This window comes from Haematobia irritans, chromosome 5 (assembly GCF_050003625.1).
Source record: "Haematobia irritans isolate KBUSLIRL chromosome 5, ASM5000362v1, whole genome shotgun sequence".
Classification (NCBI taxonomy): Eukaryota; Metazoa; Arthropoda; class Insecta; order Diptera; family Muscidae; genus Haematobia; species Haematobia irritans.
The window spans coordinates 13,220,663-13,248,268 of NC_134401.1; the positions used below are offsets into that span (position 1 = coordinate 13,220,663).

A 27,606-nucleotide genomic window follows, 5' to 3' on the forward strand; every position below is an offset into this window, starting at 1 on the left:
AAGTTTGACAAAATTTTCCATTGAAATAAAATTTTGACGAAATTTTCTATAGAAATATAATTTTGACAAAATTTTCTATAGAAATAAAATTGGGAGAAAATTTTCTATAGAAATAACATTTTGACAAAATTTTCTATAGAACTAAAATTTTGACGCAATTTTTTATAGAAATAAAATTTTTACACGATTTTCTATACAAACAATATTTTGTCAAAATTTTCTATAAAAATCAAAATTGTGACAATATTTTCTATAGAAATAAAATTGTGACAATATTTTCTATAGAAATAAAAAAACATCTAAAGAAAAAGTTTGCCAAAATAATTATAGATATAAAATTTTTACAAAATTTTCTTGCTCATTTTGACAAAAATTTCTATAGAAATAAAGTTTTGACAACATTTTCTATAGAAATAAAATTTGGACAAAATTTTCTATTGAAATAAATTTGTGACAAAATTTTCGATAGAAATAAATTTGTGACAAAATTTTCTATAGAATAAATTTTTGACAAAATTTTCTATAGAAATAAAATTTTGACAAAATTTTCTATAGAACTAAAATTTTGATGCAATTTTTTATAGAAATAAAATTTTTACACGATTTTCTATACAAACAATATTTTGTCAAAATTTTCTATAAAAATCAAAATTGTGACAATATTTTCTATAGAAATAAAATTGTGACAATATTTTCTATAGAAATAAAAAAAAACATCTAAAGAAAAAGTTTGCCAAAATATTTATAGAAATAAAATTTTTACAAAATTTTCTTGCTCATTTTGACAAAAATTTCTATAGAAATAAAGTTTTGACAACATTTTCTACAGAAATAAAAATTTACAATAGAAATAAAAATTTTACAAAATTCTCTATCAAAGTAAAATTGTGGAAAAATTTTAGCTTTTAAATTATATTAATTTATTTTGGAAAATGGTCCGGTGGTACGAATTTTGGTCGAATTTCTGAAAAATTTTGCTACAAAAAAAAAATTCCTTGTGGCAACGCTGGACCTCACCTAAGATCGATAGCTTCAGAATTTTAAATTTTAACCCCCATATACAAACAAAGTTGTTATAAATTTGGGCATAGAACTGTTGTATATGTGTCTCTTTCCTCAAATTAGGTTGACATACCCAGACCTATGCTTTAAATGTCTATAAATTTTTACTTCATATAAAAATTTAATTCAAGAAAAAAAAACAAATCCAAAATTTTATGTAGAAATGGATAAAAATGCCATGAAATTGGTAAAAAGTCCTCTTGATATACCCCTTTATATGGTTTCAAGTAAGTATGACAGATCATACTTTCAATACCAAATATGATTTTAAAATCCCCAAAACCGTTTATATAGGAAATCCTTTAAAATCATCATCAAATCACCAAAAGCTGCAGAGCTATATTATTAAGAGGAAACCTTTTTATATAAAAAATGCTTGCCAAGAAGATTGTCCTGACCTAAAAAAGTTTCAATTAAGAAAATATCACTATCTACTAAATGATGGCAATTCAGGAAAATTTTCAAAATCCTGTATAGATCATCATAAAGAGAATCGCAATACGTCTACAGTAAAAGAGAAATCATGGCAATTGGCACCAAATCGTTATGGGTTAGAAAATCGGCCATTTGCACGTTTAGCAGGCTTAAAAGGAGCCTATTGGCGTAAGAGCATAAAGACAAAATCACGAAAAAGAATTGGCAGAAACATTGTATTTCGATTCTATGAATTACCCAAGGAAATGGAAAAAATGAAAGGCCCTTGTCATTTGCATAAAGGAACTTTTCCGTCGAGTGAGTAGTGCGAAACTATATTAAGGAGAAATTTTATGGGTTCAAATTTTTTCCAAGATCCTCGAGAAAGAAGAGCCACAACCCGGGGTATGATATGTAATCCTTTGACAGCCTATAAGGATCCTACTGAGCCAGCTCCTAATACTTATACACCAAAGGCAGTTGGCAAAACTTATGAAATGTAAGTGGATAAATGTGAAACATATTTATGATGTTTCCACAGTTATTAGAATTCTATAGAAATAACATTTTGACAAAAAAAATTGTATAGAAAAAAAATTACAAAATTTTCTACAGAAATAAAATTTGATAAGATTTTCTATAGAAATACAATTTTGAATTTTTTTTTTATGAAAATAAAATTTTGACAAAATTTTCTATAGAAATACAATTTTGAAAAAATTTTTTATGAGAATAAAATTTTGACAAAATGTTCTATAGAAAAAAAATTTTGACAAAATTTTCTATAGAAATAAAAGTTTGAAAAACTTTTCTATAGAAATAAAATTTTGACAAAATTTTCTATAGAAATAAAATTTTGACAAAATTTTCTATTGAAATAAAATCTTGACAAAATTTTCTATAGGAACAAATTTTGAGAAAATTTTCTATAGAAATAAAATTTTGACAAAATTTTTTATAGGAATAAAATTTTGAGAAAATTTTCTATAAAAATTTTGGTTAAATTTTTATTTATAGAAAATGTTGTCAAAATCTAATTTTGCAAAGATTTTATTTCTAACGAAAAGTTTGTCAAAATTTTTTCTATAGAAAATTCCTATAGACATTTTTTAAAAATGTTATTTCTATAGAAATTTTTTTAAAAATTTTATTTCTACAGAAAATATTTTATTATTTATATTTTATTTCTATTGAAAATTTTTTAAAAATTTTATTTCTATAGAAAATTTTGTTAAAAATTTATTTTCACAGAAGATTTTGTTAAAATTTTATTGCTATAGTAAACTTTGCAAAATTTTTATTTCAAGAGAAAATTTTGCCAATGTTTTGTTTCTATAGGAAATTTTGCCAAATTTACTTTCTTGAGAAATTTTTGTCACAATTTTATTTCTATAGAAAATTCTGCCAAATTGTGTCAAATTTTATTTATGTAGAAAATTTTGTCAAAATTTTATTTCTATAGAAAATTTTGTCAAAATTTTATTTCTAAAGAAGATTTTGTGAACATTTTATTTCTATAGAAAATTTTGTTAACATTTTATTTCTATAGAAAATTTTGTCACAAATTTATTTCTTGCCAAAATTTTATTTTATATTTTGTCAAAAATTTTATTGAATATTTTGTCAAAATTTTTATTTTGATAGAAATTTTAGTCAAAATTTTATTTTTTTTAAATTTTGTCAAAATTTTTACTTTTATAGACATTTGTGTCAAAATTTTATTTCATTAGAAAATTTTGGTAAAATTTTATTTTTATTGAAAATTGTGTCAAAATTTTATTTCTGCATAAAATTTTGTCAACATTTTATTTTTGTATAAAATGTTGTCAAAATTTTATTTTTAAATACAATTTTGTTAAAATTTTATTGCTATAGAAAATTTTGCCAAAATTTTATTTGTATAGAAAAATTTGGCAAAGTTTTATTTCTATAGGAAATTTTGCCAAAATTTACTTTCTTGAGAAATTTTTGTCACAATTTTATTTCTATAGAAAATTTTGTAAAAATTTTATTTCTATAGAAAATTTTGGCAAAATTTTATTGAAAATTTTGTCAAAATTTTATATCTGTAGAAAATTGTCAAATTTTATTTATATAGAAAATTTTTGTCAAAATTTTATTTTTATAGAAAATTTTGCGACAATTTTGTTTTTATAGAAAATTTTTAAAAAATGTTGTTCAAATTTTATTTTCATAGAAGATTTTGTTAAAATTTTATTGCTATAGTAAATTTAGCAAACATTTGATTTATACAGAAAATTTTGCCAATGTTTTATTTCTATAGGAAATTTTGCCAAAATTTACTTTCTTGAGAAATTTTTGTCACAATTTAATTTCTATAGAAAATTCTGCCAAATTGTGTCAAATTTTATTTATGTAGAAAATTTTGTCAAAATTTTATTTCTATAGAAAATTTTGTCAAATTTTATTTCTATACACAATTTTGCCAAAATTTTATTTCTATAGAAAGTGTTGGCAAAACTTTATTTCTATAGAAAATTTTGTCAAAATTTTATTTCCTTCTGTTTTCAACCTCGAGCTTGAATTTACAAAAAGAAAACAGAAGGTAATAAACAAAAGGTAAAAAAAAACAAAAACAACAAACGTATATAAAATTTTATTTCTATAGAAGATTTTGCCAAAATTTTATTTCTATAGAAAATTCTGCCAACATTTTATTTCTATAGAAATTTTTTGCAAATTTTTTTTGAAAATTTTATCAACATTTTTATTTTGATAGAAATTTTAGTCAAAATTTTATTTTTATTGCAAATTTTGTCAAAAAAATTTTTTGATAGAAATTTTAGTCAAAATTTTATTTTTATTGAATTGATTCAAAATTTTATTTTTACTGAAAATTTTGTAAAAAAAAACAAAACCAACAAACGTATATAAAATAAAATTTTATATCTATAGAAAATTTTGCCAAAATTTTATTTCTATAGAAAATTCTGCCAAAATTTTATTTCTATAGAAAATTCTGCCAACATTTTATTTCTATAGAAATTTTTTGCAAATTTTTTTTGAAAATTTTATCAACATTTTTATTTTGATAGAAATTTTAGTCAAAATTTTATTTTTATTGCAAATTTTGTCAAAAAAATTTTTTGATAGAAATTTTAGTCAAAATTTTATTTTTATTGAATTGATTCAAAATTTTATTTTTACTGAAAATTTTGTAAAAAAAAACAAAACCAACAAACGTATATAAAATAAAATTTTATTTCTATAGAAAATTTTGCCAAAATTTTATTTCTATAGAAAATTCTGCCAAAATTTTATTTCTATAGAAATTTTTTGCAAATTTTTTTTTGAAAATTTTGTCAACATTTTTATTCTGATAGAAATTTTAGTCAAAATTTTATTTTTATTGCAAATTTTGTCAAAAAATTTTTTTTTGATAGAAATTTTAGTCAAAATTTTATTTTTATTGAAAATTGTGTCAAAATTTTTACTTTGATAGACATTTTTGTCAAGATTTTATTTCATTAGAAAGTTATGCCAGAATTTTATTTCTATAGAAAATTTTGCAGAAATTTTATTTCATTAGAAAATTTTTAAAAATTTTATTTCATTAGAAAATTTTGTCAAAATTTTAGTTCTATAAAAATTTTGCAAAAATGTTATCTCTATAGAAATTTTGTCAAAAGTTTATTTCTATAGATAATTTTGTCACAATTTTCTTTCTATAGAAATTTTGTAAACATTTTATTTTTATAGAAATTTTGTCAACAATTTTATTCCTATAGAATATTTGGTGAACATTTTATTTTTATAGAAAAATTGTCCAAAATGTTATTTCTATAGAATATTTGGTGAAAATTTTGTTTCTATAGGATATGTTGTCAAAATTTTATTTCTACTGACCACAGACTATACTTATACCTGCAATATTCATATGATACGTTAAATATTTCATACAATTATTGTTTAATAATTTTTCAGAATAAAACCACAAAGACCTTTACATCCGCACGTTTATTACCCAAAATCTGTGGTTCCAGTAAAACCAAATAGTATTCACCCACCTCATATAAGTTTTCTTCCTGGCCCAGGGCGATATGAGACTCGCTATTGCCGCCTATGCCCTTGCCCAGGTAAAAAGCAATACCAGCCAGAATTGGATTTACTTGTAGATCGAGAAAAACGTATGAAATTTCGTGGAAAACCCTATATGAAAATCAAGAAAAACCAATATTGTTCACCGGATTGGCAGCATGTCAGAGGCAAGGGTTTCCGTCGTTTATTTCAAGGATCTGTACGATCCCAAATGACAATGAGATCAATCAACCCAAAAGCAATCAAAGGAAAATCAAATTTAGTGAAACTTTTTCATGATGCCAAATATTTGAATATGATTTTGAATAACGCATATGATCCAGGTACATATCGTAGAGAATCTATGCCTGAATTGCCAAAAAAGATTACCTTTAATTGTATAATTAAAATTATATCTCGAAAACAATTACGTGTCAATAAAAAATTGGCATTTGGTTCCAGTGCTGAACGTTGGAAAGATGAAGAACGTTCAGCGGTCCTGACGTCCCAGCAAATGAAGGAAATTTTAGCAAAACTACCAGAGGATAGGAAAGTTCATAATCAACCAATAATGTGTAAGAAACCAGAGGAAATTGTTAACAAGCTAATGGAGACTCCCAAACATATGCTACCAAATTATGTGCCAAAATTAAGGAAACGTTTATTTAAATTTCTACCATTGCCCGAAGCTAAAATATTAACTACAAACAAAGATATTCAAGCTTCGCAACCTGCAACACATGGTTATTTTCTTCGACCATTGGATGAGAAATTGTTTTTTAAGGATAAATAAAAAATGAAATTAGTTAAAACGATCGTAGACAAGTTTTTTATCTGTGTAATCACAATTTACTGAACCGTCTAAGTGAGACTCCCATACACGGTTGCCAAAGTTGGTAGAATTCTACCAAAAATTTTAGTAATTTTACTATTTGGTGGATTGGTAGACTTCTTGACATTCTGGTAGATTTTATGGATTATTCCTCTTTAACTAGAGGCTACTTCACAAATTTTCTTAAGAAATAAAATCTTGATAAAATTTTCTATAGAAATCAACTTTTTACAAAATTTTCGTTAGAAATAAAATTTGGACAAAATTTGTTATAGAAATAAAATTTTGAGACAATTTTCTAAAGAAATAAAATTTAGACAAAATTTTCTATAGAAATAAAATTTTAACAAATTTTTGTATAGAAATAAAATTTTGACAAAATTTTCTAAAGAAATAAAATTTTGACAAAATTTTCTATAGAAATAAAATTTTGACAAAATTTTCTATAGAAATAAAATTTTGACAAAATTTTCTATAGAAATTAAATTTTGACAAAACTTTCTAAAGAAATAAAATTTTGACAAAATTTTTTAAAGAAATAGAATTTTGACAAAATTTTCTATAGAAATTAAATTTTGACAAAATTTTCTATAGAAATAAAATTTTGACAAAATTTTCTAAAGAAATAAAATTTTGACAAAATTTTCTAGAGAAATAAAATTTTGACAAAGTTTTCTATAGAAATAAAATGTTGTCAAAATTTTCTATAGAAATAAAATTTTGACAAAATTTTCTAAAGAAATAAAATTTTGACATACTTTTCTATAGAAATAAAATTTTGACAAAATTTTCTAAAGAAATAAAATTTTGACAACATTTTCTATAGAAATAAAATTTTGACAAATTTTTCTATAGAAATAAAATTTTGACAAAATTTTCTAACGAAATAGAATTTTCTAAAGAAATAAAATTTTGACAAAATTTTCTATAGAAATAAAATTTTGACAAAATTTTCTATAAAAATTAAATTTTGACAAAATTTCCTATAGAAATTAAATTTTGACAAAATTTTCTATAGAAATAAAATTTTGACAAAATTTTGTAAAGAAATAGAATTTTCTAAAGAAATAAAATTTTGACAAAATTTTCTACAGAAAAAAAAGATTGACAAAAATTTCTAAAGAAATAGAATTTTCTAGAGAAATAAAATTTTGACAAAGTTTTCTAAAGAAATAAAATTTTGACAAAGTTTTCTAAAGAAATAAAATTTTGACAACATTTTCTATTGAACTAAAATTTTGACAAAATTTTCTATAGAAATAGAATTTTGACAAGATTTTCTACAGAAATAAAATTTTGACAAAATTTTCTAAAGAAATAGAATTTTCTATAGAAATAAACTTTTGACAAAATTTTCTATAGAAATAAAATTTTGACAAAAATTCCTATCAAAACTAAATTTTGACAAAATTTTCTATTGCAATATAATTTTGAAAAAAATTTATTAGAAATAAAATTTTGACAATTTTTTTATAGAAATAAGATTTTGACAGAATTTTCTATTGCAATAAAATTTTGAAAAAATTTTCATTAGAAATAAAATTTTGACAATTTTTGTTATAGAAATAAAATTTTGACAAAATTTTCTATTGCAATAAAATTTTTAACAAATTTTTCTATTGCAATAAAATTTTGACAAAATTTTTAAACAATTTTCGAAAGAAATTAAATGTTGACAACATTTTCTATAGAAATAAAATTTTGAAAAATTTTTCTATAGAAATAAATTTTGACAAAATTTTCTATAGAAATAAAATTTTGACAAAATTTTCTATAGAACTAAAATTTTGGCAAAATTTTCTATAGAAATAAAATTTTGACAAAATTTCCTATCAAAATTAAATTTTGAAAAAATTTTCTATTGCAATAAAATTTTGAAAAAATTTTCTATTGCAATAAAATTTTGACAAAATTTTTTATAGAAATATAATTTTCCATTCTTTTTGTTTTGTTATTGTTGTTTTTGTTCTTTAAGCACTGTTGTTGTTTTTTTTAATCTTAAAAACATACATTGACTACACTACAAGTGTAGCTTAACCAACAGAGGAAAAGAATGTTTGTAAAATTTATTTGGGCAAAGCCCTATAGACTGCAAGATGGTTGAATGGATGCACGTTTCGGAATTACCACATTCCTCATCAGCATCCTCTACTTGCAGCAAAACTATCAACCAATTATCAGAATAAATTCAGGCAGTTCATTAAACCCAACAATAATAGGAAAAGAGATATGTTTGTTTGGAATTTATTTCGGCATAAGCCGGCTATCAATGTAAAGCCTTTTTTCGGAGGGTTCAAGTGTGGTTAATTGTTGGGTTTAATGAACTGCCTGAATTTATTCTGATAATTGGTTGATAGTTTTGCTGCAAGTAGAGGATGCTGATGAGGGATGTGGTAATTCCGAAACGTGCGTCCATCCAACCATCTTGCAGTCTATAGGGCTTTGTCCAAATAAATTAGACAAACATTCTTTTCCTCTGTTGGTTAAGCTACTCTTGTAGTTTAGTCAATGTATGGTTTTAAGCTGCGATAAAAAACAACAACAAATATAATTTTGACAAAATTTTATTGCAATAGAAAATTAGACTGTTTTACAAAAATAAAAATTGCAAAAAATATAGAGACTTACTTTGTGGCATTACCATCATATAGTCTGATTTTCTATAGAAATAAAATTTTGACAAAATTTTCATTAGAAATTAAATTTTGAAAATTTTTGTTAGAAATAAAATTTTGACAATTTTTTTTTTAGAAATAAAGTTTTGACAAAATTTTCTATAGAAATAAAATTTTGAAAAAATTTTTTGCAATGCATTACTATTTTCTTCGACCATTGGATGAGAAAAAAATTTTAAGGTTAAATAAAAAATAATATCGGTTAAAATGATCACAATTATCTATGATTGATGATGGTAGGATATATTTTTATTTCTTAACATTATCTTCTTAATTTTTTTGTTTCAAAAAATTCAAAGGTTCTGATAACTATCCCTATTAGTAGAACATACCCCACAATTTCATACCACTACCAAAATCATTGAAATTTCGGCTTATGTCTATACCAAGCCACAAATTGCTTGTAATTAATATAGAAAGTGAATATTCCTAAATTTATGTTTATGTGCCCACTTCACAAGGATGCACTTCAAGGGGGGCGGTAAACGTTTTATTATTTCAAACCTTTTGGAAACAAACTACTTTGATCGTATTAAAATTAAAGATGACCTACCATTAAACATTTTAGGATTATCTGCACTTTGAAAAAATTCAATATTAATGGCAAACAATATGAGTAACTTTGTAAAAGGGATTTAGTTACTTAAAAATGAAAGCTAATATCTAAATGGTTTTATTTAGAACTATTATAAAGTTTGCCTTAATAACCAACTGTATTAGGAAGGGGAAGAGCATTCATTCATCATTCGTTCATCCCCCTCCTAAGGATCGTAGGAACATCTCAGTCTTTAAACTTACTATTAAAGTATTGCAAATTTCAATGCCTTTTATGCTTCAACATTAAATCAACATTTTGTAAAAACAGAAAAGATAAAAACTAAAAGAAACGAAAAAGTCCAGCAAAAAACTTGCTGAATTTTCAGCAGTTTTGTAAATTTGTAAATTTCCTATAGAAATAAAATTTGGACATTTTCTATAAAAAATAAAATTTTGACAAAATTTTCTATAGAAATAAAATTTTGAAAAAATTTTCTTTAGAAATAAAATTTTTGATAAAATTTTTTATAGAAATATATTGTTGAAAAAATTTCCATAGAAGTAAAATTTTGACAAAATTTTCCATAGATATAAAATTTTGAAGAGATTTTCTGTAGAAATAAAATTTTTGATAAAATTTTGTATAGAAATACAATTTTGACAAAATTTTCTATCTTAATAAATTTAAAATGAAATAAATAAAATTTTTTATAGAAATAAAATGTTGAAAAAATTTTCCATAGAAGTAAAATGTTGACAAAATTTTCCATAGAAATAAAATTTGGCAAAATTTTTTGTCGAAAAAAAAGTTGACACAATTTTCTATAGAAAAAAATTTTGACATAATTTTCTATTGAAATAAAATTTTGACAAAATTTTCTATAGAATTAAAATTTTGACACAATTTTCTATAAAAATAAAAGTTTAATAAAATTTTTTATAGAAATAAAATTTTGACAAAATTTTCTATAGAAGTAAAATTTTAAAAAGCTTTTCTGTAAAAATAAAAATTTGGCAAAAATTTTTTATACACTCCACGATAGGATGGGAGTATATTAACCTTGTCATTCCGTTTGTAACACATCGAAATATTATTCTAAGACCCCATAAAGTATATATATTCTGGGTCGTGGTGAAATTCTGAGTCCATCTAGCGATGTCCGTCAGTCCGTCCATCTGTTGAAATCACGCTAACTTCCGAACGAAACAAGCTATCGACTTGAAACTTGGGATAAGTAGTTTTCGTTGATGTGGGTCAGATTGTATTGCAAATGGGTCATATTCGACCGCTTTTATGTATAGCACCCATATAAATCGACGCTCAGGTTTGGCTTGGAGAGCCTCTTAGAGAAGCAAATTTCATCCGATGCGGTTGAAATTTGGTACGTGGTGTTAGTATATGGCTTCTAACATCCATGAAAAAATTGGTCCATATCGGTCCATAATTATATATTGCCCCCATATAAACCGATCCCCACATTTGACTCCGGAGCCTATTCGGTTGAAATTTGGTACATTGCTCTAGTAGCAACCACGACAAACTTGGTCCATATCGGTCTATAGTTATATATAGCCGATGCCCAATGACACAAACATTTTTCCATATCTGTTCATAATCATGGTTGCCACTCGAACCAAAAATAATCTACCAATATTTTTTTTCTATAGAAAATTTTTTCAAAATTTTATTTCTATAGAAAATTTTAATTCTATAGAATATTTTGTCAAAATTTTATTTCTACAGAAAATTTTGTGAAAATTTTATTTCTATCGAAAATTTTGTCAAAATTTTATTTCTATAGAAAATTTTATCAAAATTTTATTTCTATCGAAAATTTTGTAAAAATTTTATTTTTATAGAAAATTGTGTCAAAATTTTATTTCTATCGAAAATTTTGTGAAAATTTTATTTCTATAGAAAATTTTGTCAAAATTTTATTTCTATGGGAAATTTTGTCAAAATTTTATTTCTATAGAAAATTTTGTGAAATTTTATTTCTATAGAAAATTTTGTGAAAATTTTATTTCTATAGAAAATTTTGTCAAAATTTTATTTCTATAGAAAATTTTGTCAAAATTTTATTGCTATCGAAAATTTTGTGAAAATTTTAATTTTATAGAAAATTTTGTGAAAACAAATATTTTTCCATATCGGTTCATAATCATGGTTGTCACTCGAACCAAAAATAATCTACCAATATTTTATTTCTATAGAAATTTTTTTTTTAAATTGTATTTCTATAGAAAATTTTAATTCTATAGAATATTTTGTCAAAATTTTATTTCTATCGAAATTTTTGTGAACATTTTATTTCTATAGAAAATTTTGTGAACATTTTATTTCTATAGAAAATTTTGCCAAAATTTTATTTCTATCGAAAATTTTGTGAAAATTTTGTTTCTATAGAAAATTTTGTGAAAATTTTATTTCTATCGAAAATTTTGTCAAAATTTTAAATCTATAGAAAATTTTGTAAAACTTTTATTTCTATAGAAAATTTTTTCAAAATTTTATTTCTATAGAAACTTTTGTCAAAATTTTATTTCTATCGAAAATTTTGTCAAAATTTTATTTATATCGAAAATTTTGTCAAAATTTTATTTCTATCGAAAATTTTGTGAAAATTTTATTTCTATCGAAAATTTTGTGAAAATTTTATTTCTATCGAAAATTTTATCAAAATTTTATTTCTATCGAAAATTTTGTCAAAATTTTATTTCTATCGAAAATTGTGTGAAAATTTTATTTCGATAGAAAATTTTGTAAAAATTTTATTTTTATCGAAAATTTTGTGAAAATTTTATTTCTATCGAAAATTTTGTCAAAATTTTATTTCTATCGAAAATTTTGTCAAAATTTTATTTTTATAGAAAATTTTGTCAAAATTTTATTTCTATAGAAAATTTTGTCAAAATTTTATTTCTATAGAAAATTTTGTCAAAATTTTATTTCTATGGAAAATTTTGTGAAAATTTTATTTCTATAGAAAATTTTGTCAAAATTTTATTTCTATATAACATTTTGTCAAAATTTTATTTTTTTAGAAAATTTTGTCAAAATTTTATTTCTATAGAAAATTTTGTGAAAATTTTATTTCTATACAAAATTTTGTCAAAATTTTATTTCTATCGAAAATTTTGTTGTCACTTGAACCAAAAATAATCTACCAATATTTTATTTCTATAGAATTTTTTTTTTAAATTGTATTTCTATAGAAAATTTTAATTCTATAGTATACTTTGTCAACATTTTATTTCTATCGAAAATTTTGTGAACATTTTATTTCTATAGAAAATTTTGTCAAAATTTTATTTCTATCGAAAATTTTGTGAAAATTTTATTTCTATAGAAAATTTTGTGAAAATTTTATTTCTATCGAAAATTTTGTCAAAATTTTATTTCCATCGAAAATTTTGTCAAAATTTTATTTCTATCAAAAATTTTGTCAAAATTTTATTTCTATCGAAAATTTTGTGAAAATGTTATTTCTATCGAAAATTTTGTCAAAATTTTAAATCTATAGAAAAATGTTGTAAAACTTTTATTTCTATAGAAACTTTTGTCAAAATTTTATTTCTATCGAAAATTTTGTCAAAATTTTATTTCTATCGAAAATTTTGTGAAAATTTTATTTCTATCGAAAATTTTATCAAAATTTTATTTCTATCGAAAATTTTGTCAAAATTTTATTTCTATCGAAAATTGTGAGAAAATTTTATTTCGATAGAAAATTTTGTAAAAATTTTATTTTTATCGAAAATTTTGTGAAAATTTTATTTCTATCGAAAATTTTGTCAAAATTTTATTTCTATCGAAAATTTTGTAAAAATTTTATTTTTATAGAAAATTTTGTCAAAATTTTATTTCTATAGAAAATTTTGTCAAAATTTTATTTCTATGGAAAATTTTGTGAAAATTTTATTTCTATAGAAAATTTTGTCAAAATTTTATTTCTATAGAACATTTTGTCAAAATTTTATTTTTTTAGAAAATTTTGTCAAAATTTTATTTCTATAGAAAATTTTGTGAAAATTTTATTTCTATACAAAATTTTGTCAAAATTTTATTTCTATCGAAAATTTTGTGAAAATTTTATTTCTATACAAAATTTTGTGAAAATTTTATTTCTATCGGAAATTTTGTCAAAATTTTATTTCTATTGAAAATTTTGTCAAAATTTTATTTCTATCGAAAATTTTGTCAAAATTTTTTTTCGGAACGTTCAAGTGTGGCTCATTGTTGGGTTCAATGAACTGTCTGAATTTATTCTGATAATTGGTTGATGGCTCATTATAAATTTAACATATATAACAATCCCTTGATTTGCCATTTTGAATAACCTATTGGCTCATTGTCTGTCACATCTGCTTAAATTTCGAAAAGTGACTAGAAACGCCATTTTCTAAAATTAGCTTGCTGACTACCTCAAAATTATAGTGATATGGGGTTTCTCTTTAACGTCTGCATATTAACATTATTTACATTATTAGCATTAATTTTGTTCAATTCAATTCCCTGATGAAAGGAATCCAAAAAAGCTTAAATCTATTCTCCTTTTCGGATTTAATTGTTAGCATCATTCATCCAATTATTATGGATTCGAATCCTTATTTTCATGCAAAATGAAAAAAAAAAACATTTTCCCTGAATGGATATTAATTCACATCAATCCTTTAATCACTTCCTTTCAATATATGCAAAACAATTGCCTCGATATTTTCCCATCCTCATGACTTAACCTCGGTCATTAGCCAACATTATTGTTCCATCAATTATTCGGAGTATTGAAGCATATGGAGCTGTACGTATCACACATTTGCCTTTCCTGTTACTTTGAATAAAATAAACGTTTATTTCTCATTTTTGTATTTGTAAATTTCCATATGCTCAGCCACCTTCCACCCATCATCCGATAATCAATTCATCCAAGATTTTAATACAAAAGTCAGTGGATCTGATTCTGATTGCCTACAATTACTAATTATCTCGAAAACTCAGTGATTTCTTTCGCGGATCTTTCATTTTAATGGCTCAGACACTTTATCGATAATTAACTAATAAAAAAACTCCTCTGCCCCACCCCACAATTCCCTCTTCAAATGAAGGGCCAAAAGGGGCCAAAGGATAATATAGACTCGCTATGGCTCGAAATCATAGAGGAAATCCACGAAGAAGAATTGCATTCACATTAAAAATAATTAAAATCCAAAATAAAAAAACAAATGATGAAAATTTTCTCTCCCTCTCCCTTTCTCTGTCGCCCTCTCTCTCTTGTTTTTCTTCATTGCACATTGAAGAAGAAGTAATAATCAATGATTGAATACGGATGAATGAATGTATTGCAGTGGACTGATTGAAGCAAATATTTGAGAGTCAACGTGGGCAAAGTAGATTGAGACTAATCCATACCGATTCAATATTCAAAACAACAATTTTCTAGAGTTTGCTTTGGCCCATTCCATGTTGCAACAGAAAAGCGAAATCTATGAAAAAAAAACAAAAGACTTCTTTATAACTCCATACCCGGCAAAGAAACGTTTAATTAAAAATCAGTTTCATGCTAATTTTTTCTTTCTTTTTTCCCATTGGCCAAGGAAATCATTATCTGGTTTTACAGGGTTTGGCTGCCTAAGGAGCCTTAGAAATGAAGTAAAAAAGAACACTAAGAATTTTGACAAAGTAAATGCTCTAAATGTCGTAATGAATTTCCGGTACTATTTACAAATCTCAAAACGAAATGGCTAAGGAGCTCTATAAATTAAGAAAAAGGGAAATTATTACAAAAAGTTCGGCAAAGTAAATGCTCCAAATGCCGTATTACATTCACTGATGCTTATGAAATCTACTAACTAGTCACACACTGAAGTTGTGATGAACACTAACACCAAATGTTCGGATACTCACTTCAATTCCATTGAAACTTTTCACGACAAATCGAAGAACGTGGAAATTTGGTGACCTGAACTAAAAACAAGTATATACGGCCGTAAGTTCGGCCAGGCCGAATCTTATGTACCCTCCACCATGGATTGCGTAGGAACTTCTACTAAAGGCTGTCATCCACAATCGAATTACTTGGGTTGCGATAACACTTGCCGATGGCAAGGTATCGTAAAACTTTTTAACACTGTCTTCTAAATTGTAAGTTAGCCCATACGGGGTATATATTAAACAAAAAAAGGCCGATTAAATACGTATATAATATAGTTTGACAAAATTTTCTATAGAACTAAAATTTTGACAAAATTTTCTATAGAAATGAAACCTTGACAAAATTTTCTATAGAAATAAAATTTTGACAAAATTTTCTATAGAAATAAAATTTTGACAAAATTTTCTATAGAAATAAAATTTTGACTAAATTTTCTATAGAAATAAAATGTTGACAAAATTTTCTATGGAAGTAAAATGTTGACAAAATTTTCTATAGCAATACAATTTTGACAAAAATTTCTATAGAAATAAAATGTTGACAAAATTTTGTATAGAAATGAAATTTTGACAAAATTTCTATAGAAATAAAATGTTGACAAAATTTTCTACAGAAATAAATTTTTTACAAAATTTTCTATAGAAATAAAATTTTGACAAACATTTCTATAGAAATAAAATTTGACAAAATTTTCTATGGAAATAAAATTTTGACAAACATTTGTATAGAAATAAACTTTTGACAAAACTTTCTATAGAAATGAAATTTTGACAAAACTTTCTATAGTAATAAAATTTGACAAAATTTTCTATGGAAATAAAGTTTTGGTAGATTGTTTTTGGCGATATGGACCAATTTTTGTGTAATAAGTCATCGGCTATATATAACTAAAGACCGATATGGACCAATTTTTACATGGCTGTTAGAGGCCATATATTGACAAAATGTACCAAATTTCAACCGTATCGGATGACTTTTGCTCCTCCAAGAGGTTCCGGACGTCAAATCTGGGGACGGTTTATATGGGAACTATATATAATTATGGACCGATATGGACCAATTTTTGCATGGTTGTTAGAGACCATATACTAACACCATGTACCAAATTTCAACTGGATCGGATGAATTTTGCTCTTCCAAGAGGCTCCGGAGGTCAAATCTGGGGATCGGTTTATATGGGGGCTATATATAATTATGGACCGATATGGACCAATTTTTGCATGGTTGTTAAAAACCGTATACTAAGACCACGTACTAAATTTCAACCGGATCGGATGAATTTTGCCCCTCCAAGAGGCTCCGGAGGTCAAATCTGGGGATAGGTTTATATGGGGGCTATATATAATTATGGACCGATATGGACCAATTTTTGCATGGTTGTTAAAACCCGTATACTAAGACCACGTACTAAATTTCAACCGGATCGGATGAATTTTGCTCCTCCAAGAGGCTCCGGTGGTCAAATCTGGGGATCGGTTTATATGGGAGCTATATATAATTATGGACCGATATGGACCAATTTTTGCATGGTTGTTAGAGGCCTTATACTAACATCAGGTACCAAATTTCAACCGGATCGGATGAATTTTGCCCCTCCAAGAGTCTCCGGAGGTCAAATCTGGGGATCGGTTTATATGGGGCTATATATATTTATGGACCGATATGGACCAATTTTTGCATGGTTGTTAGAGACCGTATACTAAGACCACGTACCAAATTTCAACCGGATCGGATGAATTTTGCTGCTCCGGGAGGCTCCCCAAGCCAAATTTGGGGATCGGTTTATATGGGGGCTATACGTAAACGTTTTCCGATATGGCCCATTTTCAATACCATCCGACCTACATCAATAACAACTACTTGTGCCAAGTTTCAAGTCGATAGCTTGTTTCGTTCGGAAGTTAGCGTGATTTCCACAGACGGACGGACAGCCGGACAGACGGACAGACGGACGGACGGACAGACGGACAGACGGACGGACGGACGGACATGCTAAGATCGCTCAGAATTTCACCACGACCCAGAATATATATACTTTATGGGGTCTTAGAGCAATATTTCGATGTGTTACAAACGGAATGACAAAGTTAATATACCCCCATCCTATGGTGGAGGGTATAAAAAACAAATTTTGCCACCAGCTGGGTTGTACAAATTACCAAAAAACTCACTAGGGTGGAAACATAAAAAAGCGCAACCAGAAGACTTTTTAATTTTTTTTGTTTAATTTTCTATAAATATAAAATTTTGACACAATTTTCTATAGAAATAAATTTTTGACAAAATTTTCTATGGAAATTAAATTTTGAGAAAATTTTCTGTAGAAATAAAATTTTGACAAAATTTTCTTTTGAAATTTAATTTTGACAAGATTTTCAATAGAAATTAAATGTTGACAACATTTTCTTGACACAATTTCTTTATAGAAATAAAATTTTGAAAAAATTTTCTAGAGAAAGAATTTTTTACCAATTTTTCTATAGAAATAAAATTTCCACAAACTTTTCTATATAAATAAAATTTTGAGAAAATCTTCATTGAGATACAATTTTGACAACATTTCCTATAGAAATAAAATTTTGATAACATTTTCTATAGAAATAAAATTTTGACAAAATTTTCTAAAAAAATAAAATTTTGACAACATTTTCTAAAGAAATAAAATTTTGACAAAATTTTCTAAAGAAATCAAATGTTGACAAAATGTTCTATAGAAATAAAATTTTGACAAAATTTTCTATAGAAATTAAATCTTGACAAAATTTTCTATAGAAATAAAATGTTGACAAAATTTTCTATAGAAATAAAATTTTGACAAATTTTTCTGTAGAAATAAACTTTTGACAAAATTTTCTATAGAAATAAAATTTTGACAAAATTGTTTATAGAAATAAAAATTTGACAATATTTTTATAGGAATCAAATTTTGACCAAATTTTCTATAGAAATAAAATTTTGACTAAATTTTCTATAGAAATACAATTTTGACAAAATTTTCTATAGGAACAAAATTTGGAAAAAATTTGCTATAGAAATATAATTTTGACAATGTTTTCTATAGAAATAAAATTTTGACAAAATTTTCTATAGAAATAAAATGTTGACAAAATTTTTTATAGAAATAAAATTTTGACAAAATTTTCTATAGAAATTAAATGTTGACAATATTTTCTTGACACAATTTTCAATAGTAAGAAAAATTGTATCAATTTTTCTATAGAAATAAAAATTGGACAATTTTTTCTTTAGAAATAAAATTTTGAGAAAATTTTCCATAGAGATAAAATTTTGACAAAATTTTCTATGGAAATAAAATTGTAACAAAATTTTCTATAGAAGTAAAATTTTGACAAGATTTGCTAACGAAATTAAATGTTGACAACATTTTCTTGACATAGTTTTCTATAGAAATAAAATTTTGAAAAAAGTTTCTATAGAAAAAAAATTTTGAAAAAAGTTTCTATAGAAAGAAAATGTTTACCAATTTTGCTATAGAAATAAAATTTGGACAAACTTTTTAATATAAATAAAATTTTGAGAAAATTTTCATTAAGGCACAATTTTGACAACATTTCCTATAGAAATAAAATGTTGACAAAATTTTGACAAAATTTCCTATAGAAATAAAATTTTGACAAAATTTTCTATAGAAATAAAATTTTGACAAAATTTTCTATAGAAATAAAATTTTGCAAAATTTTCTGTAGAAATAAAATTTTGACAAAATTTTCTATAGAAATAAAATTTTGACAAAATTTTCTACAGGAACAAAATTTTGAAAAAATTTTCTTTAAAAATAAAATTTTTAAAAATTTTTCTATAGAAATAGGATTTTGACTGGATTTTCCATAGGATTAAAATGTTGATAAAATTGTCTATAGAAATAAAATTTTGACAAAATTTTCTATAGAAAAAAATTTTCTATAGAAATAAAATTTTGACAAAATTTCCTAAATACATACCATTTAGACTATATTTTCTATAGAAATAAAATTTTGACCAAATTTTCTATAGGAACAAAATTTTGACAAAATTTTCTATAAACATAAAATGTTTCAAAATTTTTCTATAGAAATAGGATTTTGACTTTTCCATAGGATTAACATGTTGATAAAATTGTCTATAGAAATAAAATTTTGACAAAATTTTCTAAAAAAATCAAATTTTGACAACATTTTCTAAATTTTGACCAAATTTTGTATAGGAACAAAATTTTGACAAAATTTTCTATAAACATAAAATGTTTCAAAATTTTTGTATAGAAATAGGATTTTGACAGATTTTCCATAGGATTAACATGTTGATAAAATTGTCTATAGAAATAAAATTTTGACAAAATTTTCTAAAAAAATCAAATTTTGACAACATTTTCTAAAGAAATAAAATTTTGACAAAATTTTCTAAAAAAATCAAATGTTGACAAAATTTACTATAGAAATAAAATCTTGACAAAATTTTCTATAAAAATAAAATGTTGACAAAATTTTCTATAGAAATAAAATTTTGACAAATTTTTCTGTAGAAATAAAATGTTGACAAAATTTTCTATAGAAATAAAATTTTGACAAAATTGTTTATAGAAATAAAAATTTGACAATATTTTGATAGGAATAAAATGTTGACCAAATTTTCTATAGAAATAAAATGTTGACTAAATTTTCTATTGAAATACAATTTTGACAAAATTTTCTATAGGAACAAAAGTTGGACAAAATTTGCTATAGAAATATAATTTTGACAATGTTTTCTATATAAATAAAATTTTGACAAAATTTTGTATTGAAATAAAATGTTGACAAAATTTTCTATAGAAATTTAATTTTGACAAGATTTTCTATAGAAATTGAGTGTTGACAACATTTTCTTGACACAATTTTCTATAGAAAGAAAAATTTTACCAATTTCTCTATAGAAATAAAAATTGGACAATTTTTTCTATAGAAATAAAATTTTGAGAAAATTTTCCATAGAGATAAAATTTTGACAAAATTTTCTATGGAAATAAAATTGTAACAAAATTTTCTATAGAAGTAAAATTTTGACAAGATTTTCTAAAGAAATTAAATGTTGACAACATTTTCTTGACATAGTTTTCTATAGAAATAAAATTTTGTAAAAATTGTCTATATAAAGAAAATTTTTACCAATTTTTCTATAGAAATAAAATTTGGACAAACTTTTTTATATAAATAAAATTTTGAGAAAATTTTCATTGAGATACAATTTTGACAACATTTCCTATAGAAATAAAATGTTGACGAAATTTTCTATAGAAATAAAATTTTGAAAAAATTTTCTATAGAAATAAAATTTTGACAAAATTTTCTATAGAAATAAAATTTTGACAAAATTTTCTATGGAAATAAAATTTTGACAAAATTTTCTATAGAAATAAAATTTTGACAAAATTTTCAATAGAAATAAAATTTTGACACAATTTTCTACAGAAATAAAATTTTGACAAAATTTTCTATAGAAATAAACTGTTGACAACTTTTTCTATGGAAATAAAATTTTGACAACATTTGCTATAGAAAGAACATTGGTACCAGATTTTCTACAGAAATTAAATTTTGACAAGATTGTCGATAGAATTGAAATTTTGACAAAATTATTTATAAAAAAATTTGTTAAAATTTTTAATAGAAATGAAATTTTTGACAAAATTTTTTATGGAAATAAAATTACTGAAAAAATTTTCTATAGAAATAAAAATTTGACAATATTTCTATAGGAATAAAATTTTGACTAAATTTTCTATAGAAATAAAATTTTGACAAAAATTTCTATAGGAACAAAATTTTGACAAAATGTTCTATACAAATAAAATTTTTACAAAATTTTCTATAGAAATAGAATTTTGACTGAATTTTCCATAGGATTAAAATGTTGATAAAATTGTCTGTAGAAATAAAATTTTGACTAAATTTTCTATAGAAATAAAATTTTGACCAAATTTTCTATAGGAAAAAAATTTGGACAAAATTTCTATAGAAAACTTTTGACAATATTTTCTATAGAGATACAATTTATAAAAAAAATGTTCTATAGTATTAAAATTTTGACTAAATGAAACCACTTAGGAAAACTTTGGAGCATTCAGAATGTCATCAGCAAAACTGATATGGTATGATCTCTCATGGCCCTTTGTATGTTATTCATTACACCACTGTAGCTCCTAACATATGCACTAACTTATAATACCCTGTTCCATATAGTGATAAAGTTTAGATTCCAATGGAATTCTAAAATGTAAACAACTTCCACACATTTGGGTGATTTGAACTACTAAAAATATTTTCACTAAAAATGTGGTCTATTGAATTGGTAACATTTTATGTCAGTTACCGTGTATTAAAGCAAATTTAAAAAATTTTCAATCAATCAAATTTACAATATAACCAAATTTAAAAAAAAAAAATCTCACCAAAATGCTGCTTTTCTTTATCTCAGTTCTCGTGATTCTCTCCATTCTCTCCCGCTCGCTATCTCTCTCTTCTCTTGTTCTCTTTGTGAAAATACTACAGATATAAATTTTGAACGTATGCCACCTCTTCGATGCACTGAAGTTAAGTTAGAAATTTTAACTCTTTTTTTAACACTCAATAGTGGAATGAACGAAATCAAAAATTAAAATATACAAGAATAATAAAAAAATATAAAAAAACTGAGTGGTTTATAGTAAATTTCTAATTCCGCATTGTTTACTTTTTTAGATGATTTATTTCTCTCCGCGAAAACATTTGTCAGTTCCAAAGTTTTATTTTTTGATATTTCGTTTTGATTTTTTCGGAAAAAGTTAGTTTCAGATATTAATTATTCGGCATTTGCTTTTGTGCTTTTCATATAGGACAAAGCTGTTCAAAATTAAATATCCTATTTTCGCGGTTTAGGTCACAATTTTTTGCATAAATATGAACCTTTAAATATTTTTATTTATTTATTAAATTGAAAAAACTGTAATAAGAAAAACGAAAGCAACCTCTTCGTTTATTTTTAATCTTCGGAATTGACGAACAGCGTTTTACACCGTTGAACCATCTATATAGGATCTATTGTCTATGATATTAATTATTTTAACTGTTGAAAATATATTCTCTAAAAATGTGGTATTTTAAATTGAGAACACTTCGTGTCATCCACCTTGTAATTAGAAATTGCATTAAAGGCACATATCAGCCAACTTCAAAATAAAATCGAATTTCAAGGGAACCTGATCATAATGAAGCTTCTCTTATTCTTACCTCTCTTAAGTATTTCTGTACTCTCTCACTTATCACTCCCTCTCTCTTCTCTCTGAATCATTGGTTCCCTTTGTTGAAGCTCTACAGATATAAGTTTTGCCATACCCAATAAAGGTTTGCCATCTCTTCCAGGCACCCCTGCCAACATTTGGGTGATAGTTTTATCTTCTTTCGCTAAGATGTCACTATTTCGGATCGCTAGGAAGTTTTCTGGTAGTAAAATCGCAAGCACAGCAACAATAAAAACAGCTATCGCGTGGGGTGTTTACGTTTCGAAACAAATTCGACTCTAACAGCGATCAAAAATCTAAATATAGACTCCATACATCGACATAGCTAATTTTTCAATAGCACCTCTCTGAGAGTACATGTGTGTAAAAAGCCACTATCAACCAACGAGCGTGGGTGGCACAGAGGGAGAGCCTCTGACTTGAAAACGAGAGGTTCCGAGTTCAAAGCTCGGTGCGGCCGATCATCATTTTTATTTTTTAAAAAATAACTATCGCTTTTTTGACTTCTTTTGGTCACTGGTTTGATTCCCCGAGAACACTATCGCGTAGTGGGACATTTGTTCCCGAACGGGGACACTTACTCGATAAGAAAATGATATCGCCTATGAAAGTTTTATCTTCCAGGGTGAATCTACTTCGATACACTTTCGATAGAAAATGTTTGCAGGGACTGAATATATTGCGTGTGTTTGAGTGTGTGTGTGTGTGTAAGGGCAAATGTATGCAAATATTCTTATGGATTTCCGTCCAACATTGTAAAGCTAATTACTTTGAATGGCTTGTGCAAGAGCTGTTACTTACTCCAATGCAGTTAAGAAGGTTAGCCAATGAGTTTTCTTTCTTTTTCTCTTTTTGGTTTTTTTACATGATGGAAAAAATTATCAATGCCATGATATTATCATCTTAAGGGCAAACAATGCTTTGCACTTTAAGGTACTTGGGCCATAATCAAGTAGCTATGAGTAAAGAATCAAAGTAGCACACAGAGAGCAGAGAAAGACAGAAAGAGAGAGAGAGTAAAAAACATTGCATTCAACAAGAGATAAGTTTATGCCAAAAAGGATTTTGATTAAGGTCGACAATGATGACAAAAGGAGACAAACAAATTGGTTCTCCCCCATTCCCCTTTTTATTACTATTAACAAGTGCCCTTATAGCTAAAGGAAGATTTCTGTTTTATTTGTTTTTATTTTTCAGGATTCTTTTTTTTTTTGATGCCATTCCCAGCAATTAATGTATTTTTACTCCCCCAGATCTTTACGCTTTTCTTGTTGCAGCAAACGCATTGTTCTGAGGGGGGTTTCTTATGTCTTCCTTTGTAGCTTATTTGAATGTCAATGAATATTTAAAGAGATTATGAAAATTAATATTAGCTAACGAAAATATAAAAAGCAAAACTTCTCCTCTCTCGCTGGAATACTAAATTGTGCAAGGACTAGGTAATGCATCAGGTAGCAAAATCATTATGGATTATAGGGTGTGGCCGAAACACGATATGGGCGAATAAGTTTGGGGGAAAAACTTTAAAAGAGATTGTGAAAAAGAGGAGAGGACTCAAACAAATCTTATGTCCCTTTCCCAAGTGGTGAGAGGGGAATGACGTTTTTAGTAGTTAGTTTTCCTTCTTGTATATCATCATTTCTCTTCAATCTGAGAGAACAAAAAAACAAAGATGTTGAAAAGTAGTAAATTAATGATAAGTAAATTAAGGAGAAACTAATTAATTTGAATTTGTGCCTTGAGTGGGGGATAAACAGCTCTTGTGGAAATTACTTTTAAGTGACTTTAATGTATTCTGCAATGCAATTCATAAGAACACTTAAAAAAATGGAATATTCAATGAAATTCATGCAAAAAACAGGGGAGATTGCATAAAACTATAGAATTGATTTTATTATTCCATTTGAAAGTTTCATAATTGATGGTGATGAATTTGTAATGTAATAAACTTAAGTTTACCTAAGATATTTAAAATCCATTGTAGGAAACTATATGGGAACGAGAAGGAAGACAAATAAAGAACAAGTATATACAGCAGTAAGTTCGGCCGGGCCGAATCTTAAATACCCACCACCATGAACCAAATATTAGGGTTTCCTTTGAAATTTCAGGAGGGCTTGAGGACTTGAGGACACAACCCGAAGATAAATTTAAAGATTTCACCTATGAGGACTATATCAGATTCTGGATTTATAAGAACCATTTTTGTTTGAGGTTTAGAGGAATCATTAACATCTCTTGTGAGTGTGCAAGAAAATTATAAAATAACGTGTTGATTTGAAATTTTAAATCTGTTGATTTTCACCCGAAAAATAAAATCTGGAAATTTTACATTGAGTTTCAAGCAATTTTCATGATCAGTGCGCCTTCTACACCCTCAAGAAGTGAAGTCGGTCTATATGGAGGCATTACCAAATGGACCGATAAAAACTTAATCCGATACACGTTTTTGTGAGCCTAAAATACCAGAATATTTACAATTTCAGGCATATCAGATAAAAACTACGGTTTCTAGAAACCCAAGGAGTTAAATCGGGAGATCGTTCTTATGGGGGCTATACTAAAATATGGACCGATACGCACCATTTTCGGCACACCTCTTTGTGACCCGAAAATACCTCTAGATTTCCAATTTCAGGCAAATAGGATAAAAACTTCGGATTCTAGAAGCCCAAGAAGTAAAATTGGGAAATCGGTCTATATGGGGGCTATACCAAAATATGGATCGATACTCACCATTTTCGGCACAACTCTTAATGGTCCTAAAATACCTCTAGATTTCCAATTTCAGACAAATTGGATAAAAACTACGGTTTCCCAAGACCCCAAATCGGGAGATTGGTCTATATGGGGGCTATCCCAAAATATGGACCGATACTCACAATTTTTGGCACACGTATTTGTGGTCCTACAATACCTCTAGATTTCCAATTTCAGGTAAATTGAATAAAAACTGCGGTTTCTATAAGCCCAAGAAGTAAAATCGGGAGATCGGTCTATATGGGGGCTATACCAAAATATGGACCGATACTCACAATTTTTGGCACACATATTTGTGGTCCTACAATACCTCTAGATTTCCAATTTCAGATAAATTGAATAAAAACTGCGTTTTCTATAAGCCCAAGAAGTAAAATCGGGAGATCGGTCTATATGGGGGCTATACCAAAATATGGACCGATACTCACAATTTTTGGCACACGTATTTGTGGTCCTACAATACCTCTAGATTTCAAATTTCAGGTAAATTGAATAAAAACTGCGGTTTCTATAAGCCCAAGAAGTAAAATCGGGAGATCGGTCTATATGGGGGCTATACCAAAACGTGGACCGATACTCACCATTTTTGGCACATCTCTTTATGGTCATAAAATAACTCCAGATTTCAAATTTCAGGCAAATTGGATAAAAACTACGATTTCTATAAGCCCAAGACCCTAAATCGGGAGGTCGGTTTATATGGGGACTATATCAAAACCTGGACCGATATAGCCCATCTTCGAACTTGACCTGCCTGCAGACAAAAGACGAGCTTGTGCAAAATTTCAGCACGATTGCTTCATTATTGAAGTCTGTAGCGTGATTACAACAGACAGACAGACAGACAGACAGACAGACAGACAGACGGACAGACGGACATCGTTATATCGTCTTAGAATTTCTCCCTGATCAAGAATATATATACTTTATATAGTCGGAAATCGATATTTCGATGCGTTACAAACGGAATGACAAACTTATTATACCCCCGTCACCATTCTATGGTGGTGGGTATAAAAAGCCAATGTTGGGGGGGGAAGCGAATGCATGACAATTCACTTAATGGGTAGAATTTCATTTTTTTTTGTATTATTTTATTTGAAGTCTACATACAAACACCCGTACAGACAAATATATACATGGTGGCTGATATGTAATGCATCACTGTAAAACACTATATTTACATATATATATTTTTTAACTTATTAGTCTTTTATTTGATTTTTGGTCGATTTTTTTGTTGGAATAATAAATTCAGGGTTTCCAAAAAAAATGAATTATTTTTTGTAAATTTTATTGTTCACAACAAAAAATTTTTGGAAATATCCGATTTTAAGAACAGTTTAGATTTGTTCGAATTGTCAACCTATAGAAATAAAATTTGGACAAAATTTTTTATAGAAATTAAATTTGGACAAAATTTTCTATAGAAATAAAATTTGGACAAAACTTTCTATAGAAATAAAATTTTGACAAAATTTTCTCTAGAAATACAATTTTGACAAAATTTTGTATTAAAATAAATTTTTGACGAAATTTTCTATAGAAATAAAGTTTTGACAAAATTTTCTCTAGAAATAAAATTTTGACAAAATTTTCTATAGAAATAAAATTTTGACAAAATTTTCTATAGAAATAAAATTTTGACAAAATTTTCTATAGAAATAAAATTTTGACAAAATTTTCTATAGAAATAAAACTTTGACAAAATTTTCTATAGAAATAAAGTTTTGACAAAATTTTCTATAGTAATAAAGTTTTGACAAAATTTTCTATACAAAAAAATTCTATATAAACAAAATTTTGACAAAATCTTCTATGGAAATAAAATTTTGACAAAATTTTCTATATAAATAAAATTTTGACGAAATTTTCTATAGAAATAAAATTTTGACGAAATTATCTATAGAAATAAAGTTTTGACAAAATTTTGTATAGAAATAAAGTTTTGTCAAAATTTTGTATAGCAATAAAGTTTTGTCAAAATTTTATATAGAAATAAAATTTTTACAAAATTTTCTATAGAATTAAAATTTTGACAAAATTTTCTATAGAAATAAAATTTTGACAAAATTTTCTATAGAAATAAAATTTTGACAA

At 25.4% G+C, this 27,606-nt stretch overlaps 1 protein-coding gene across 1 annotated transcript; it reads left to right on the top strand.

Moving 5' to 3' along the window:
* Nucleotides 1-1,133: 1,133 nt before the first annotated feature.
* On the top strand, nucleotides 1,134-6,329 carry LOC142241237 (uncharacterized). The gene is made up of 4 exons (XM_075312977.1): nucleotides 1,134-1,289; nucleotides 1,357-1,794; nucleotides 1,852-1,975; nucleotides 5,422-6,329. The coding sequence occupies exons 1-4, from the start codon at nucleotides 1,226-1,228 to the stop codon at nucleotides 6,305-6,307; spliced, it is 1,512 nt and encodes a 503-aa protein (XP_075169092.1). The 5' UTR covers nucleotides 1,134-1,225; the 3' UTR covers nucleotides 6,308-6,329.
* Nucleotides 6,330-27,606: the final 21,277 nt, after the last annotated feature.

Excerpts from the sequence above, each read along its gene's own strand:
- LOC142241237 (XM_075312977.1), top strand. The coding sequence starts at position 1,226 with ATGGATAAAAATGCCATGAAATTGGTAAAAAGTCCTCTTGATATACCC. Across the intron at positions 1,795-1,851 it reads TAAAGGAACTTTTCCGTCGA|ATCCTCGAGAAAGAAGAGCC; the intron begins GTGAGTAGTGCG and ends ATTTTTTCCAAG. Across the intron at positions 1,976-5,421 it reads GTTGGCAAAACTTATGAAAT|AATAAAACCACAAAGACCTT; the intron begins GTAAGTGGATAA and ends ATAATTTTTCAG.